At 41.8% G+C, this 15,532-nt stretch overlaps 1 protein-coding gene across 2 annotated transcripts in view; it reads right to left on the reverse strand.

Annotated features, from left to right (window-relative positions):
• Positions 1-38: 38 nt before the first annotated feature.
• Positions 39-15,532, reverse strand: part of RSPH14 (radial spoke head 14 homolog) — a 77,063-nt gene continuing 61,569 nt past the window's right edge. Inside the window, exons 5-8 of one of the 2 annotated variants that reach the window (XM_088176212.1) lie at positions 7,719-7,944; positions 6,423-6,559; positions 5,154-5,450; positions 39-5,056 (exon numbers count right to left, since the gene is read on the reverse strand). In XM_088176212.1, the coding sequence (XP_088032338.1) occupies positions 5,191-5,450; positions 6,423-6,559; positions 7,719-7,944 (623 nt within the window). In that variant the 3' untranslated portion in view covers positions 39-5,056; positions 5,154-5,190. Of the gene's footprint in view, positions 5,451-6,422; positions 6,560-7,718; positions 7,945-15,532 lie in introns of both variants that reach the window. The other variant, XM_014894697.2, reaches the window with a different exon arrangement.

Consider the following 15,532-nt stretch of genomic DNA (forward strand, 5'->3'; position numbering starts at 1 on the left):
GCTGCTCTTCAGTTGAATTGATGCTATTCAGCATAATCCCTGCAGGACCCTTTGCATAGGTAGATTAAATCAATACTTCAGAAATACCAATGCAAACCTTAACACAGTGATAGAGTATTTTAAAGACCATGGAATTAATTGTATTTAATGAACTATGAAGACTCGTATGCATTAAAGTAATTGTATATTTTGAAGTATTTGGCATCCACAAAGTGATGGGATTTTTATATAATACGATGGAAGACAGAGAAACTTCATTTGGTGTCTAGGTTTTGGCTCTGGGTAATAGTAATGGATGAAAACCAAGCTATTTGGATAAAGACAAATAACACAAGTGATTTCCTGGCAGTCTGAGCAGTCTTTAGATGACCTCCTGGCTAATCAGGCATCATTACATGATTTTCCCCCTCAAAACTACAGTTTTGAAAATCTAATCCACAGTTTCTATGGGATATTGATTGTATGTCCTCAGCAACCTGATTTCAGTCTGGTCTGAAGGTGGATGTTGTGGAGGAAAGAGCTCAAATGTTTACATAAAGTTTGACAGCTACTATTGACTCCTGTAATTTTGTAGAATTTCAAAGAAAAATTGCCTTATATGGTGAACAGTTGATATAATTGTAATGTTTAGCTAACATTGGTAGCTACTGCATTCACAATTTTAAGGATGAAAATTACTTTTCTTCAGTTTCCAGGAGAGCTCTGTCCATGAGCTGTTGGGGACACTGAGATGTCAGCAGCAGCTTACACTGTTCTGGGCATTGCCATGCTTTAGACATGGAAACTGTGAGCACACTCTTCTCCCCAGTGTCTGACCACACATTTAAAATACTTCTTCTTAGTGCTGAGACTCCAAATAAATCTGGCTCACAGCACAAAGTACCTGCATGGCATGTACACATAACATAGTTTCAGGGGATCTTGAGACATCCCAGCTTACCCTGTCAGGTAAGATACATGGTTAAAGCTTATTTTAGTGGACTTTAGTTAGATAAACAGAATTATTTTAATAAATCAAAATAAAATAAAATAAAATATGCACTTAGTAGCACTATTAGGAAATTGTGACACTGCTCTGTAAAGAACACACACTAAACAAAATCTTCCATTTAAGAAATACTACATATTTCTTAGGAAAAATCCTGAAGAAGGATAATCACTGTTCATTTAATTAGTCTGTATCACCCACAAAAATGTATCCAAGTATTTCATAAATGTTTAGTATTGATGATAATGAGAACACCCCGTTCTTAGAACTCAGAATTTGGGTTTATTCCTATTTTGTTATTGAAAAACCTCATGCACTGTAATGCCAGGGGAGGGAAGGTCTGGGACTTGGCTTGGAATGAATCTGCAGTAGCCATGGTTTAGTTTTCAGCAGACTGACTGGCCATGGCACAAGGCTGAGCTCCTCAGGGGCAGGAAATTGTGGTGCCTGGAGCCCAGCTGGGATTGCAGGGGACTCAGCTCCCTGGCCTTCCTTGCTAGAACCAGGAGAGCTCCTATAAAGGAAAAGCCAGCACCAAAATGAGGAGCAAAGGCAAACAATAAATCCATCTATTGTCAGTTGTTGTATTTGTGGGGCACCTGAGCTCACTGGTTTGAAGGGCTGAGCCAGAGGACTTCAGAGCTGACATTTCTGGGGACAAACTGCACAGAAAAGGGCTGGGCACAGGCTGTGGGGTGACAGCAAAGCTGCTCTCAGGAAAGCTTCTGGGTGCTTTCATTTGTTTAATGGTCTCATGTGGCAGCTGCCGGTGTCTGTGCCCTGCTACAGAGCTCTCTGGGGGAGCAGAGAAGCCCCAGAGAGGGAAGGGAGCAGCAGAGACCTTCCCTTGTGCTGAACTGAGAATCTGTAGCCCCAGATTTAATAACAGCAGGCAATACACTGCTGAAAGAGGTGAGAAATGCAACCCCTGCTTTTATTTGGTGATTTGTGGCATTTTCACATGGAGTGTGTTTTGTAGGCCTGTGCTGGAAAACCTAAAGGACAGAGCAAAACTTCACTCACTCCAATTCTACCAGTTGTTCTGATGCAAGACAGTATGAGCAGTGCCTCCAGTTATTGTCTTTATTATTAATAAAATAGGTTCCTTTTTTTGTGCCTCCAACAGAACATTCCTTCTTGCCATCTACCATGGGCAGATGTGAGAAAGAATAATTCCCCCCCAGCTCCTTAGCCCAGCCTCTCCTCAACTGGCAGAGCTGAGGCCAGAGCAGCTGTGCCTGCCTGGATCAGCATCTCCCTGCTTTTCTGAAGGTACCTGGAAGAGCTTCAAGCTGAGGTGTGAGTTTCTTGTCACGCTGTGCAGCATTATTGTTTACAGTATTGGAGTCTAGAATATTTTAAATGTAGCTTATATGCAAGGTATGTTAAAACAAATTATTATAATGGATTTTATTAATTCAAATTGCAAACTTTGTCTTGCTAAAAATAGGTCCTGTGCTTTGGGCATATTAGCTTTGTGTGTAGCTGTTTCTGCCCTTCTGGTTTAATGTCATTACTCAAATCTGACTTTCCCAGACTATCTTGTCCTTAGACAAATCTCTCACTTCATGATTTTAATTTACATTTTTTTAATAGAAAATGTAGTGGTGGGAAGCAAGTATACTCCCTGCTTTGAACCATGAAAAGATGAAATTAAAAGCTGCCATTTTCCAGAGCAGTATAGAATGGTTTCTACTCCTTGGCCTTCTGAAAGTGTAGAGGAACAGGGGAAATGAGTCTGTAGTTGCAAGAACAAAGAGCCATAACATTCTTAACCTTCTGGAAACTGTTAGAAAAAATTCAACGTGACCTCTGCCTGGGTGGACTCCACAGGGAAGTCTGGTTTCCCATGGATGCAGCTGCCTTGCCTTCTGGTGTTGCTGAGGATTGTTGCTGCTTTGAAAACTCAATCTGTATAGAGTTTAACTGCCTTAATTCCAGTAGTGACCCGGGACCACATTAATTATATCTGGGCCTTAAGAATTGTTGGCTTCAAGCTAAAAAGGCAAATTGATTTCATTGATGTTAAAAATCTGCCTTGGTGCTAAAGCCATTGGAGCATAGAGCACTGGGGAGGGCACAGTGCTAAACCCAGAGACTTGCAGTACACACAGCATTTCCTTTGAAACCATGAGTTTAATTGGGGTGTGAGGTGCCAGATGCTGAGATGTTAATTTAAGTATTTATAATGTGTATGAAGGGATTCAGAAAGATCTTCAGCATTCTTGTGACCAAATCTGTGGCAGCTTTATTAATGGAGCATTTCTGACTGAAAGCTAAGTCAGTCCAGGGAAAGTGTCCATCAGCTGTTCCTTTGATCCAGCCAATTGTTTTATTGACACCTATAGTGCTAATTAATTCCCAGCCTCATGAAATGGGGACTCTTGTCTCTCATCCCAAAGCAGGGAATTAGCCCTCAGCATGGGACTTTTGATTATTATATCTGCAACCATTCTGTCAACAATGCAGCTTAGTAAGTAGAAAACCCCAGCTAACAGTGGTTCATGGCTGTTCCATATGCAGATTTTCAATTCTGGCATTTGCAGAGGCAGCACATGGTCAGTACAGCCCAAGGGAATTCCTGTTGTGTGATGGTTTCATGTTGTCAGGTGTAACAGTGCCAAAGAATTGCTGGGACAAAAGCTGCCATGTGGGAGAGTCTCAGCAGTGTCCATATCTCAGAGTTCACCTGAGGCTTTGCTCTGTTTCTGTAGTGTGTGTGTAAGGTGAGAACACTGATCCATGTAGAGGCTTTTTGGGGAACAGTTTATTTTGTCTTTAAAGCATTGATCAGGCAGATATTTGGAATGCAGTACTTAAGGTCCAAGGCAATTTCTTCTAGTCAGAGCAGTTCAGTGTGGTTGGTCTTATTTCTGCATCTGAACAAGCTAATTATTTTGGGAACTCACTGAACAGTGATACCTGAATTATTGGGGAAGGCTGTGACAAGGTTGGACCTGGGTAAAATTATGATTGTTACCAGATTTTCCTGTAGTTCTGTAAGAGCAGCTGAGCCTACCCTGTGCTGCTCTAGTCCTTTAACATGTGATTAAAGCTGCCTGGCTTCTCTTCCTGAGCTGGATGCACTCTGACACCAATGTGTATTACATATGAGTGCCTTATGTGTTTAAAAAGGCAGAGTTCCTCCAAGATCCTGCCTGGAGGGAATGAATCCAACTGACTCAATATTTTAAATCACATCTTTGGTTACATTATGGAAGAGAAACATTTTAACTGTAATCACTCCTACAGGAAGAGTTTCTATTGTGTGTAAGGGTAATGCAGTTTGCAGTGTGACTGTGGGTTTGAATGGAAAAGTAGCCCTGACAAATAACCCCTTTTATAGACCTGGTGCAGCTTCTTTGTAGCTACAATTCCGGATATAAAGCTCTCATGTGAGAACAAAACACAAGTGAAAACAAATGGGACTTGCTGTGAAGCTGCACCAGCCACTCTGTCACATCTTCCTTGGTGGCTGAGAATGGCCAGGGCTGTCCTGCTCATTTGGGTTATTTCTCTGCCCAGGCCTCCTGTTGAAGCCTCTTAAATTACACTCTTGTAACTGCAGACAGAAGTTTGCAACATGTTTGTAGTGACCAGCCTTGAACTCCCAGTGAATAAAATGCTACTGAAACTTCCCACCACTTCCACTGCCCTTCAGCTCAAACCCCGAGGTGCTTTTGTTCCCTATTACAAGCAATTCCAATTAAGGAGCAGAGTCCTCTCCTGTTGGAGAGGCCCCAGCACAGCTTTACCAAGGGCTACCCTAGTAAAGGCTTTCTGACTTTGGTCTTCATCCCACGTTTTCAACAAATGTTTTCAGCAAAATTCATGTAAATCCCTGTTGTTAGATCAATTTGTCAGTACAGACAAGACTGCTGGAGGGGTTGATTGTGAACCTTTCTAATATAATTAATTATTGATTAGTGGAGAGAAGATTATGAAAAAAACAAAACCAGAAAGGGTTGGTGTCTTGTATCATAGGAAAATCTTGGTAACTCGGACAATAACTCCTAGTGGAGAACTCCACACTTCCTAACTTTTCTTCTCCATTTTTCTGCTTGTGACCTGCAATATAGATGTTTGTAAATGACTTTTCAGGAGGGACCGATCCAGAGTAAGTGAGGAAGAGTCGTGGTGTTGAAGGTCTCATATAATCATGTACCTTTTACAGCCAGACAACAACAGAGGGCAATAGATCTCTAGAAAAGATCGCGGCTGCAGAAGGGTTTCCAGTCGATCACGGCGATGGCGATTTCGGCAGCTCTTTGCACGGCCTCGCTGGGATCATGCAGGCACTGCAGAAATGTGTCCCTGTGATCCAGCAGCGCCTGGCGGCCCTCTGGCAGCTCAGCCAGCAGGGTGAGCGTTTTGATTGCATTCAAACGCGCTTTGCTGGTTTCCTCAGCAACCAGCGTCAGTAAAGGTGGAATGGCCTCAGCACCCATGGCTGAGGATCTCCCTGTAGGGAAATAAACCGGCTTTGAAATGTGTTATGACATTTAATCACCATCCTTTCGGCCTGACACGTTCCATTCCCTGCCCGGCTCCAGCTCTGAACAGCCCCGGAGGGGCAGTGCACAGGCAGAACACGCTCTTCTTTCGGAGACCAAGGCTGGCTCCCAGCTGTTTATTTTTAAGGAAAAAGATCTTTCATGGTTAACTTTATCTGCCTTGCACGTTTGTATTTCATTTGCAACAAATTATCTAAAAATATACGAGGCACCAAATGATAGAATAAACTATGTTTTGGAGGGGGGTGAGGAGTGGAGTGTGTTAGATGCCCTTAAGAATATCCTCCAGCCTTTCATTTTTAAAAACACTTCAAAGACCGACATCCACTCCTGAGTTGTCTTTGGAAGCCCGAGGAAGGTTTGCAGAGGAGGGCTGGAACACAACTGCTGTTATTGAGTCTTTTATGTCTAATTACTCATTCATCACACTGGAAATTTAGCAGTTAGTGTTTTCTGTGTCATGGAAGTTACTGGGGAGAGATACAGACCTTATTAATATTCATTGCTCTCCCAGCTGTGAGAGAGGCGCTGCCTCTAATCCCAGAATGTTTCCCGAGAGCAGCGCTGCTCTGCTGAGCACTGCTGATTCAGTGTAGCTCCAGTTTTGTGGATCTCTGTGTGGTCTGGACTTGACTGGAAAATGTTTCCCCTCTGGAGGGAAATGATGCAGGTGAGGTAGATAAATAACTTCTTGACCTACTAAGGGGAACGAAATGTGAACTATCCTGTCCCCCCCAGGCACTGTGACGAAGCAACAATGGTTGCTAAAGACAATTATAAAGAAATGTCCCAACCTTAGAGCTTCTCGACCAGCATTAACACTGTCAGAAACTGAGGGCTTGGGGGATGTGAGAGGGCAAATTTTTGTTACTTAGTTGCCCTAGAATTGGATTTCCAGGAGGTACCCCAACATCTCTCACCCTGAGGTGGAACAATAGCAAACATCAGCGCTCCTGCTGAGTGACCTTGAACTTGGGGCTCAGTGTCTTCCAGCAGGCTCACCAGGGCAGGAATCACCTCTTCCTTGCACACGGCCATTTTGCCCTCAGCATGAGAGCTGTGGAGAGAAGAAGGTTCCGTTGTTTCCCCGAGCTGTGCCTGCTGCCCTGGCAGCGCCCCCGGCCCCTGGGCACGCCTGGAGCCGCAGCCCTGCCCCGGTGCCACCAGCGCTGTCACACCCTGCTGTGCTAGATTTTAATAAAAGCTCTCTGTGGTACACTGGATACACTGGACACTGATGGGCAGCCGCATGGAACAGGATGTAGGATTAAGGATATTGCTGGTACTAATTGCAGCAGAGTTACAAACCTGGCTGGTGAAGCCCCTAGAGATTTAAAAAGCTGCTAAATCAGAGGGCTAAAATGAATTCTCCCAGATAACTTTTCTCTCTCCAGCCTCTCTGATGAGGAGAATATTTAATGTGGCTCAGCCATTGCAGAGACCTAGAACATAACTTGTGTCCATATTTCAGTTGCATTTTGCTTTCTTTCTATGACTCACATTAATTATACTCTTTTCCTCTAAGACCTCTCTTTACTATAGGACATGAGGAAATCTGTAGTGCCAGTTGATATGTAAACTACATCATCTGCAGACCTTTTTAAACTAAATATTTGTTGGACATTTATTGTATTTTCTGATTGCAGTACAGTGCACTTAAGTTATTCCTTTCATCTATTTTCTCTTTAAAAAAACTTTAATAAAGATTAAAGATTGCTTTTTCTGATCCCTCACTGATATATGTGGCAGCCTGTGGCAGAAAACGATTTCTGTCTTCAATCATAGTGAAAATTCCCAAGGACCTCTAATATTCTGAGAGAGCACTTTTCCAAAAACATAAGGGAGATTCTCTCTACCTCCATAGTGGTCAGAATCGTGTTCCTACAAGATTTTTCATTTTTTTTCAATTTTTTTTCCTAGCAGTGCTGTACCAGGAAAAAAAATCCTGATTCCACTGCCAATACTGAAAACAAACAGAAGGAGAAGGAATGACTGATTAGCATCTGCTTTCTTCAGTGATTTATAGCAGTTAGGAATTTTTTAAGCTCCACGTGTCCCATTTTGTTTTACCCATGTGTGCATTCAGGCTGATAGTGCTTTACATGTGAAATGTGGCAGCTTCAGTGTGTAGTGGAACACAGCTGCAAATGAATGGCATTTCTTTACTCCTGGAATTTGTTCTTTCTTGGACTTGAGCATTAGAGAGGTTTCTTTACCTGATTTCTAAGAGGACCCAGGCTGCTTTGCTCCTGATGGCTGCAGAGGGGTGTGAGAGCTTTTCCTTCAGCACAGTAAGGGCACCAGCTGCCAGGGCTTCAGAAACCTCCACACGGAGACAGTTGGAGAGTGTTTCAAGGATCAGCTCCTGGATCTCATCCAACTCCGTCTTCAACTTCAGAAGCAGTGGGGGAACCAAAGCAGCCCTCAGGACACCGGCAGCACCTGCAGAGAGGACAGGGGAGGAGCGGGCATGAGAGCTGAGTGCAGTCACTACTGCCACCTGCACCTGCAATTCCTTCAGAGCATCAAAATACATGTGGGAGCTCATTTCCTTACAGAGAGGTGGGATTGAGAGATGGAAGCTACACTGACCCCTTTATAAATGTCAGCTCTGCTTCTTCGGGAAACGTCCCCAAAAGTCTTCTAAAGAAATCAAGACCAGGTAATAACCACCATGACAATTGCTTTGATGTTCCCTATTGTTTCCCTATAATATTTCTCCCAAAATTATCCTTGTAAGGAAAATATATCTACATTACAAGGTCACCTTCTATGCAGCCTTTCTAACTAACTGTTCTCAACATGAACAGGTGTTAAGAGAGGCAGAGATGTTGGCCTTTAGAGGTCGTTCTTTGATTCTCCATGGTGGTTTCTGGTGGGGGAAATCAAGGTTTTGGGAACTGTCAGCTTCCTAACACATTTCTTTGTAGTAGTTCTGTCAAGGCAAAAATTTAAATTCTGAACTTTCTGGCAGTCAGGACTCTTGCACTTGCTCCTAAAATATAACATCAAAGGCAGAGAGATCATAACTTGCCTTGCAAGTGATGTCTTTGCTATGAGCAAGAGTCTGATTTGTACCATTTCTTACCCTTTACTAAGTCAACATTGCAACAGCAATGCCAGGGGAAAGCAGAACGTACTGTCCACAAGTAACTATGTGAAAACAAAATTCTCCAGCTTGTCTTGTTGCTAAGACTGATTTTTTGGTTGCTATGAGAAATGTGGCTCCTTTCAAAGTGATTCATATATGGTTAGATAAGGAAGTTTGTGGATAAGAGTCACTAAGGTATTGTCAAATGAATCTCCACAGCAGTGGAGACAGTGGGAAGAGATTTTAATGACCCTTGGTAGTGCATAGGAGAAATCCCTCATGTTGATAATTGAGTGAAAAACAGTATTCTAATCTAGAGGTTATTCTGTTTTATATATTTCTGAGACTTTGCTAATACTGAATAACTTCTTATGTTACTGACTTATTAGGATCCACGTTACAATGCCAAAGCAAAGAAATGCCTTGGGGTGATATTACAGCTCTACTACCTGAGCTACATTTGAAGGTAAGTTTCTGTGAGAATTCAAATAAATAAGGAAAACCAGTTCCAAGACAATTCACTTTGAAGGCTAACAGTATTTTACAAACAAGGATTTCTCCTTGTGCCAAAAAGGCAAAGCAGGAAAGGAAAGTGAAATAATGTTCTTTGAAGCAGTGGCTCTGTGTGTCACTACACAGGAGAGTCGGTGCTTTCACAGTGAAAAAAGCCCAACCAACCCAATATTGTTCCCTGGAGGAACAAAAGAAATCTGTCAGAGCAACTCCAGCCCGTTTATACTGTCCCTGCAGAAGGATGTGATAAAGGACACTGCACTACTGCTCTGCAAAGGACTCTGTTGGAGGGTCCCTGGGAAGGAGGCCCAGCCTGCCCATCACTAGCATCAACCCTCCTGACAAGGATTGCTGGGGTTTGGATTGTGCATTATAGGTACAGAAAGGTTCTGGCAGGTCAGACGACGGCAGGAATATGTCTGGGAATTCTCAGGCCTTATGGAATGCCAGGCAGTATAGAACTCAGCAGTGAACTGCTCCCAAGGAAGCAGATTAAAGCAGTTACATCATATCCAGAATTCCTTTAGCCACACTTCCCAACAGTCTTCTGAAATGGCCTGTGAAATACACGATTTTTCAAATGTAACTTTTTAAACTCTGAACAAAGCTTTTCACGAAAAGAAACTTTATGGCCAAAGTGGGTGAAATTGGGATCCCCAGACTGCTCACAGTCACCACATGCACTTTTAAATTCTAGGTTGCTGTGGAAATCAGCACAGAATGTCAGTTTGGGAGGTACAGTTTCAGAGGAAGAGTAATAAATCAAAGGTGACATACTTAAGCTCACACTGCTTGTCTCAAGTACCTGTGTATAGCTTTAACTCACACAGATCCCAGTGTTCCTTGGGACAGTCCACAAGCAAACCCTCTTTGCACAGTGCACACACACCCTGGTTTGAGCCCAGAGAAACCACTGCTGGATTTAACTTTCCAGCTGTCTCTAGCAACTGCTGCTGTAGCATTCCCTCTCCCTCCCTCGTCCTTGTTTCCTTTTTTTTGTCCATGCTTTCAAATTCTTACTAGCCATTTTTTAACCTGTCATCTTAAGTTTCATCTTCACTTTGCTGCAATTCCCTCTTTTCCAGGACTTCCTTGCTAAGTTCTCACAATTCTCTTGATCACTTTATCATCATACAGCCAGGAAGTATAGCCAGCATTCAGGTTCCACTTCTTTGTGTCTGGGTGTTTCAATTAGCTTTAATGTATTCCAGCAATACATTCATCCAGCCAGGGCTGCTTTCAGTGGCCCTTAGCTTCATTCCTTCCAGTTAATGTTTATTGACTTCCTTTGCCTCAGTCATCCCTCATTCATTGCACTCCATGTCTTCTTTTGGTGCTGGTCTTTACTATGGCACTGCAGTCCTGGCTGTGAAACCCAACAAATCCACTTTGTGTCTGTGTCCATAAGCTGCTGAGGTAACAATGTTGTCTGGTTTGGTTTTGTGCAGCCATTAAGCAGCATTTATTCTGGGGCTACTGGTGCTCATTTTGTCTGAACACGTGGGATGTTCTAATTTTTTTTTTTAATTGATTTTGTTTTACCAGGCCAGGTGTCTGTACCAGGAGCTTTCTTGTCTTCTGTTTTTGTCAAGCTGTCTGAGCTCAAATGCTGTCGTGCTACTAGAGGGAGCTTCCCAGATATAAATATAGAAACAAAGATGAATTGTTTGACCTTGTCAAAAGTCTCAATGTGGTGAAGAGAAAGAGGGTGGAGAGGAAAGGCCATCCACAACAACAAAAAGAGACTACCTAACTCTGAGACTGAAATTTCCACGTGGAAATTCGTCATGGTTTTCCCAAGGGAACCACAGATTGAAAGGTCTAGGGAGGGAAAAGGGAGGAGGCAAAATCAGTGGCAAGTTGTTTGGGAGTCACTTGTAAATGAGAGCACTCTCAGATCCTTGGGTCTTAGTGAGACAGCAATAGGAGGGGAATGTAAGCTGGGCTTTTGAGTAATCCTGTATTGAAAAATACACTGGCATCCTCAGGATATCTACTTTTTCATTAAAATACTGCCCTTTCAAAGGGGATATGTCTATTGCAGAGAGTGTTCTAGATACCCTGGGCCCAGTGCAGAAGCTGGGAAAAATGTCTTCAAAATGCAAATAGTTGCATTTGCAGCTACATAGTTAACGTCATTATTGATCTGTTTTTCTGAGAACTTGTAATCTTCCCTCGGGCTGCTTTTTATCTGTGCACTCATCTCTTCCTTCTTATAAGTCTCTGGCCACTCTCATCCTCCCTTTCCTGTTTTTTTTTTCAAATAGCCCCAAAGAGGAGTTGCCATTTATTCTGTTCTCTCAGTATGGCTGCAGGGCATGTAAACAAGTTAAATTTTGTAGAAGACAAAGATGTTACAGTACATAAGAGTGGTGTTTTGTTGTGCTTCTCAATTACATAAATCACATTGCAAATCCTTTTCCTTAAAAATGCTTGTTTTCAAATCAAAATGGTCTGGTCTGAAGCATGTGCCTCATGCATGGCCACGAAGTGATGAGTGGTGTAATAGAACACAGATAAATTATATGGAAACACAGATTGTCTAGAATATGAATCTTTGTTGGTACCTTGGACATCTCTCTGTGATGGTCACAACTATTTGAAATGCTCAGTAAAGGCATTTGTGCTTAGGAAGGGGCACAGAGGAAAAACAAAGCAGAGCCATGGGATGGGAATCTGGGGCCTGGCATGGCAGCCAGCTGGGACAGCCCTGGGGACAGCTCACTGCCTGAGGAGCCAAGTGATCCTGACAAAACTCCCAGAGCAGCAGCTCTCTTGCTTACCCTGCAATAGTTTATCACCATTTCAGAGGGAAGAAAGGGTTTATTACCCCTGTGAGTGCCACCATACATCACAGACACAAACATGGTGCTTGGTGATGCTCCTTTTGTGCCAGGAGTGATGCCTTGACTGACACGGTGAGCACAGGGGATGCTGCCCCTACACACCTTCCTAAACCACTCCTTGCCCACTACTGGTTAAAGGGAAAAGATTTAAATTATTCTGGGAAGATGTCTGAGTCACCTGTCACAAGAACACAGTTTGAGAACCTTGTAGTAGCTTGTTTAATGTTAAGATTCAGCATTTTGATTCTCAGTGCTTCTAGAATTGTGGCTGTGTCAGGGAGCAGATTCAACATAATACTAGCAATGCTATAAAACTGGGCTGGACTTTGTGGTGTCACTTTGTGGTGAGTTTGAGAAGGAGGCAGACCAGATTCAATGAACTACAGCTCACCTGCCCAGAACCCAGCAGCTTCACCAAGCCTTCTACCTGAAGAGGGGAATTCTCTCGACGTCTTTGAAAATCAGAATATTTTCCTCTTCTTTGCAAGAATAGTTGTCTGTCTTCCCATGGCAATTTAACAGGAACAAACAGCAGTGTCCCAAAGGATAAGTGTGCCTAGAGACAGAGGCTGTCTCTTATCTGAAAGGACTGAGGGCTGGGAAGTCTCTGTTTACATGAACTGAAGAGCTACCAGGATATTAAGAGAACCGAGGAAAACACTGCAGAGATTGGATCAGACTAGAAATAGTAAAAAAAATTCTGTATCAAACCATTTCAAACAGAAGCATTGGCTGGAGGCATTTATTCTTATGGGAGCCCTAGGGATTCACCAGGTACAAAATCACAACCTCAACAGCAGTGGCTGTCAGATCCTCATTAAAAATACAAGAGCATTATAAAACTTTTTAAGCTTTATAAAAGCATGATGTGATCTGCTTTTGAAGCCACTGAGATTTTTTCCAATACTCAGGATTTTGGGATGCTGTCTGAATGAAAGATATGACAGAAATCAATGTTATAAAAATATTAAAATGTCAGCAGAACCCTGCAGGAACACGTAATGTGGCTGCCTCTGGGGTTGATTTAAAAACCCAAAATGTTTCCAGCATTAACAAGGAACAGGAAAGATTGGTCTGATAAACAAGAGGTTCCTAAGCCTCAGTGAAGAATGAGATTCCTGCATATCTTGTTTCTGTTTTTAGAAGCTTTGCTTTAGAGTGTGTGCAATTGTAATATCAAAGCACCACTGAAAAAATTAACATAGAAACTACATCTGATATGCATTAGCTTCTCTGATATAATTGAGAAATCTAATAAACAGGTAACTTAAAAAAAAAGTAACTTTGGTAGTAATTAAGACTGCCTGTGACCACCTGCTTGAAAGAAGTGGTTTTAACTATTTAAATCATTCATGGCCAATGAAAAGAGGAATAATATCTAAAGAATAAAAAAGTTTTAGTCCACAGAATCTATTTTCTCACATCTCTAAAAACTCTGTGGATGAATTAGACAGAATAGACTTGCACTTCACATAGAAATTTTCCAAAATGAGAACTAAACCCTGGGTTCTGTTTTTGTACAAGAATTATCTACAGTCCAAGATCAATAACTGTCAGATCCTTCAGTGGGAAATCCCCCAAAACACCAAGGTAGAAATAATGAAATGTGATCTCTGTTGTAATAGTGCATAATCCAGCAACTGTGGATTGCTGCTTGTTCATATGGAAACTGAAGGCAGTCTCCAAAATTAAAGCAACTTTTTCCTCTTTTACTGAAACTATATTGACTTGTAATCATCTACAAGAAAGCAAACAATCAAAATGAGGGTGAAATAATTTTTTTTCCTAGCTCTAATTGTTGATAGTCTGCCTGTAAGTTGCAGGATAAGCTGTGCTATTTTTTGTATGGGTTTTATTCAGCCCTTCTGAATTCCAGCTGCTTGCACCTCCCTTTTAAGTAAATTTCTATAAGTTTTCTAAATTTGTAACTTCATCTATAGATCCTCACAGTCAGCCTATGTACCCAAATATGTGAATGCATGTGCACACACACAGCATGCATTTCACTGATCTCCCATGCAGACTGATCACACAAATTAGGAAATTGCTTGGATTATATTTCTCTGACAAAATATCTTTATAATTTTTAAAAAGTAATAAAAATATAAAAAAAAAAATGTACAATTTCACCAAGAGGGTTGGGATTCTTTTCTTGTTCTTTTAGATGAAGAAGAAAAGGTCACCCGAAATTTATTAATTTCCTCTACAAGGAAGCCTTTGCCAAAATACATGAAGGAAGGAAAACAATCTGACATATGCACTGCTCATGCCAAAGTCCTCAGATCAATAACTGTAGAGAAAATGAAAGCCTTAAGATAACTACTCCCAAAAAGCTGAGCCTCAGCCACTGAAGCTATCCCATTTCAGATTTTCCAAGTCAGAATTTGTCCTTTTTTTCTGCTGGTCAGTAATGGACACGTGTAGCTCTCAGAGGAGACTAAGAGGGACCAGTGCAGCCTTTAACCATAAGAGACTCTTGAATTTCAGCTTCCACAAGTGCCCACTGTGACACAGAGTGCTCACAGGAGGCAGTGAACTCACTGTGCCTGACAGAAAACATTCAGAAGAGAACCTGGACTGCCATGTCCACAAACACTGACTTAAACATTGGATTTTGTACTTTATATCAAGCATGTACATCAAGTGTTAACAGCTCCTGTAGCAAGTTTCAGTCACAGAAAAACTGATGCTGTAAGGTGAACATGACATTATCAGTTTGACAAAGGTTCATATGGTTATTACTTCCATTGTAGCAATTTTTAGATTCCTGTGGAGAAAGGTCTGCCTTGTCACAGAGGTCTGTAAAGATGTGTGAGAGCTCCTTTCCCACAGAGATCCTTGGCTGGCTGGGGTGGAAGGAGGGCATGGGGAGGAGGGAGGCAAACATTTGTCTCAGGCAAGTCAGTTGTACAGCTGAGAAACCATTCAGAGCCATTTTACACTAACAAAAAGAGTTTTAAACTTTTAAGTCCAACTGTCTTAAAGCCCCCGATGTGAGAGCAATGCAAGTTTTCAGAACTTCTGCTGAGAAATAGGCTGAAAGAAAAATAAATCTTTCCTCTTTTGGGGCAGAGGGCCAAATAATTAAAGCAACATGAATGAAGTTCAAGAAACATTTTTCTCAACTATCTTAAATTTCTATACCTGGAAGTTATGCCTGTGCAATGGAATTCTGCATTACAAAACGTCATTACACAGCCAAGTGACCATTAGAACATCTTGGTTATCTTTAAGGTTCACCTTCTGTAACCAGTGAATTAACCCCACACACATTCAGGCATTAAAGAGCATTTTTTTCATGTTTTGTTCCTTAGGAATATGTCATTAAGATGGTGAAAGTATTCTCTGAACTTCCATAGTGAACTACATGGCAATCCAGCAGAAGCAGAGGGATATGAGCGAGAACGTTTCCTAAAGAGACTTGATTATACTACTGTCAAACCTTAAAAATGAGAGGCTTAAAGCAACCAAATATCTAGAATTAATTGTGTCAGAATCTGAAAAATTTTGTCCTGAAAATTAATGTACACTTGCTTTGAAGATATGAATCATTGCACAGATTGAAAACTGAACAGACTGA

The sequence above is a fragment of the Sturnus vulgaris genome, chromosome 19 (genome assembly GCF_052056855.1).
Source record: "Sturnus vulgaris isolate bStuVul1 chromosome 19, bStuVul1.hap1, whole genome shotgun sequence".
In the NCBI taxonomy this organism is placed as follows: domain Eukaryota; kingdom Metazoa; phylum Chordata; class Aves; order Passeriformes; family Sturnidae; genus Sturnus; species Sturnus vulgaris.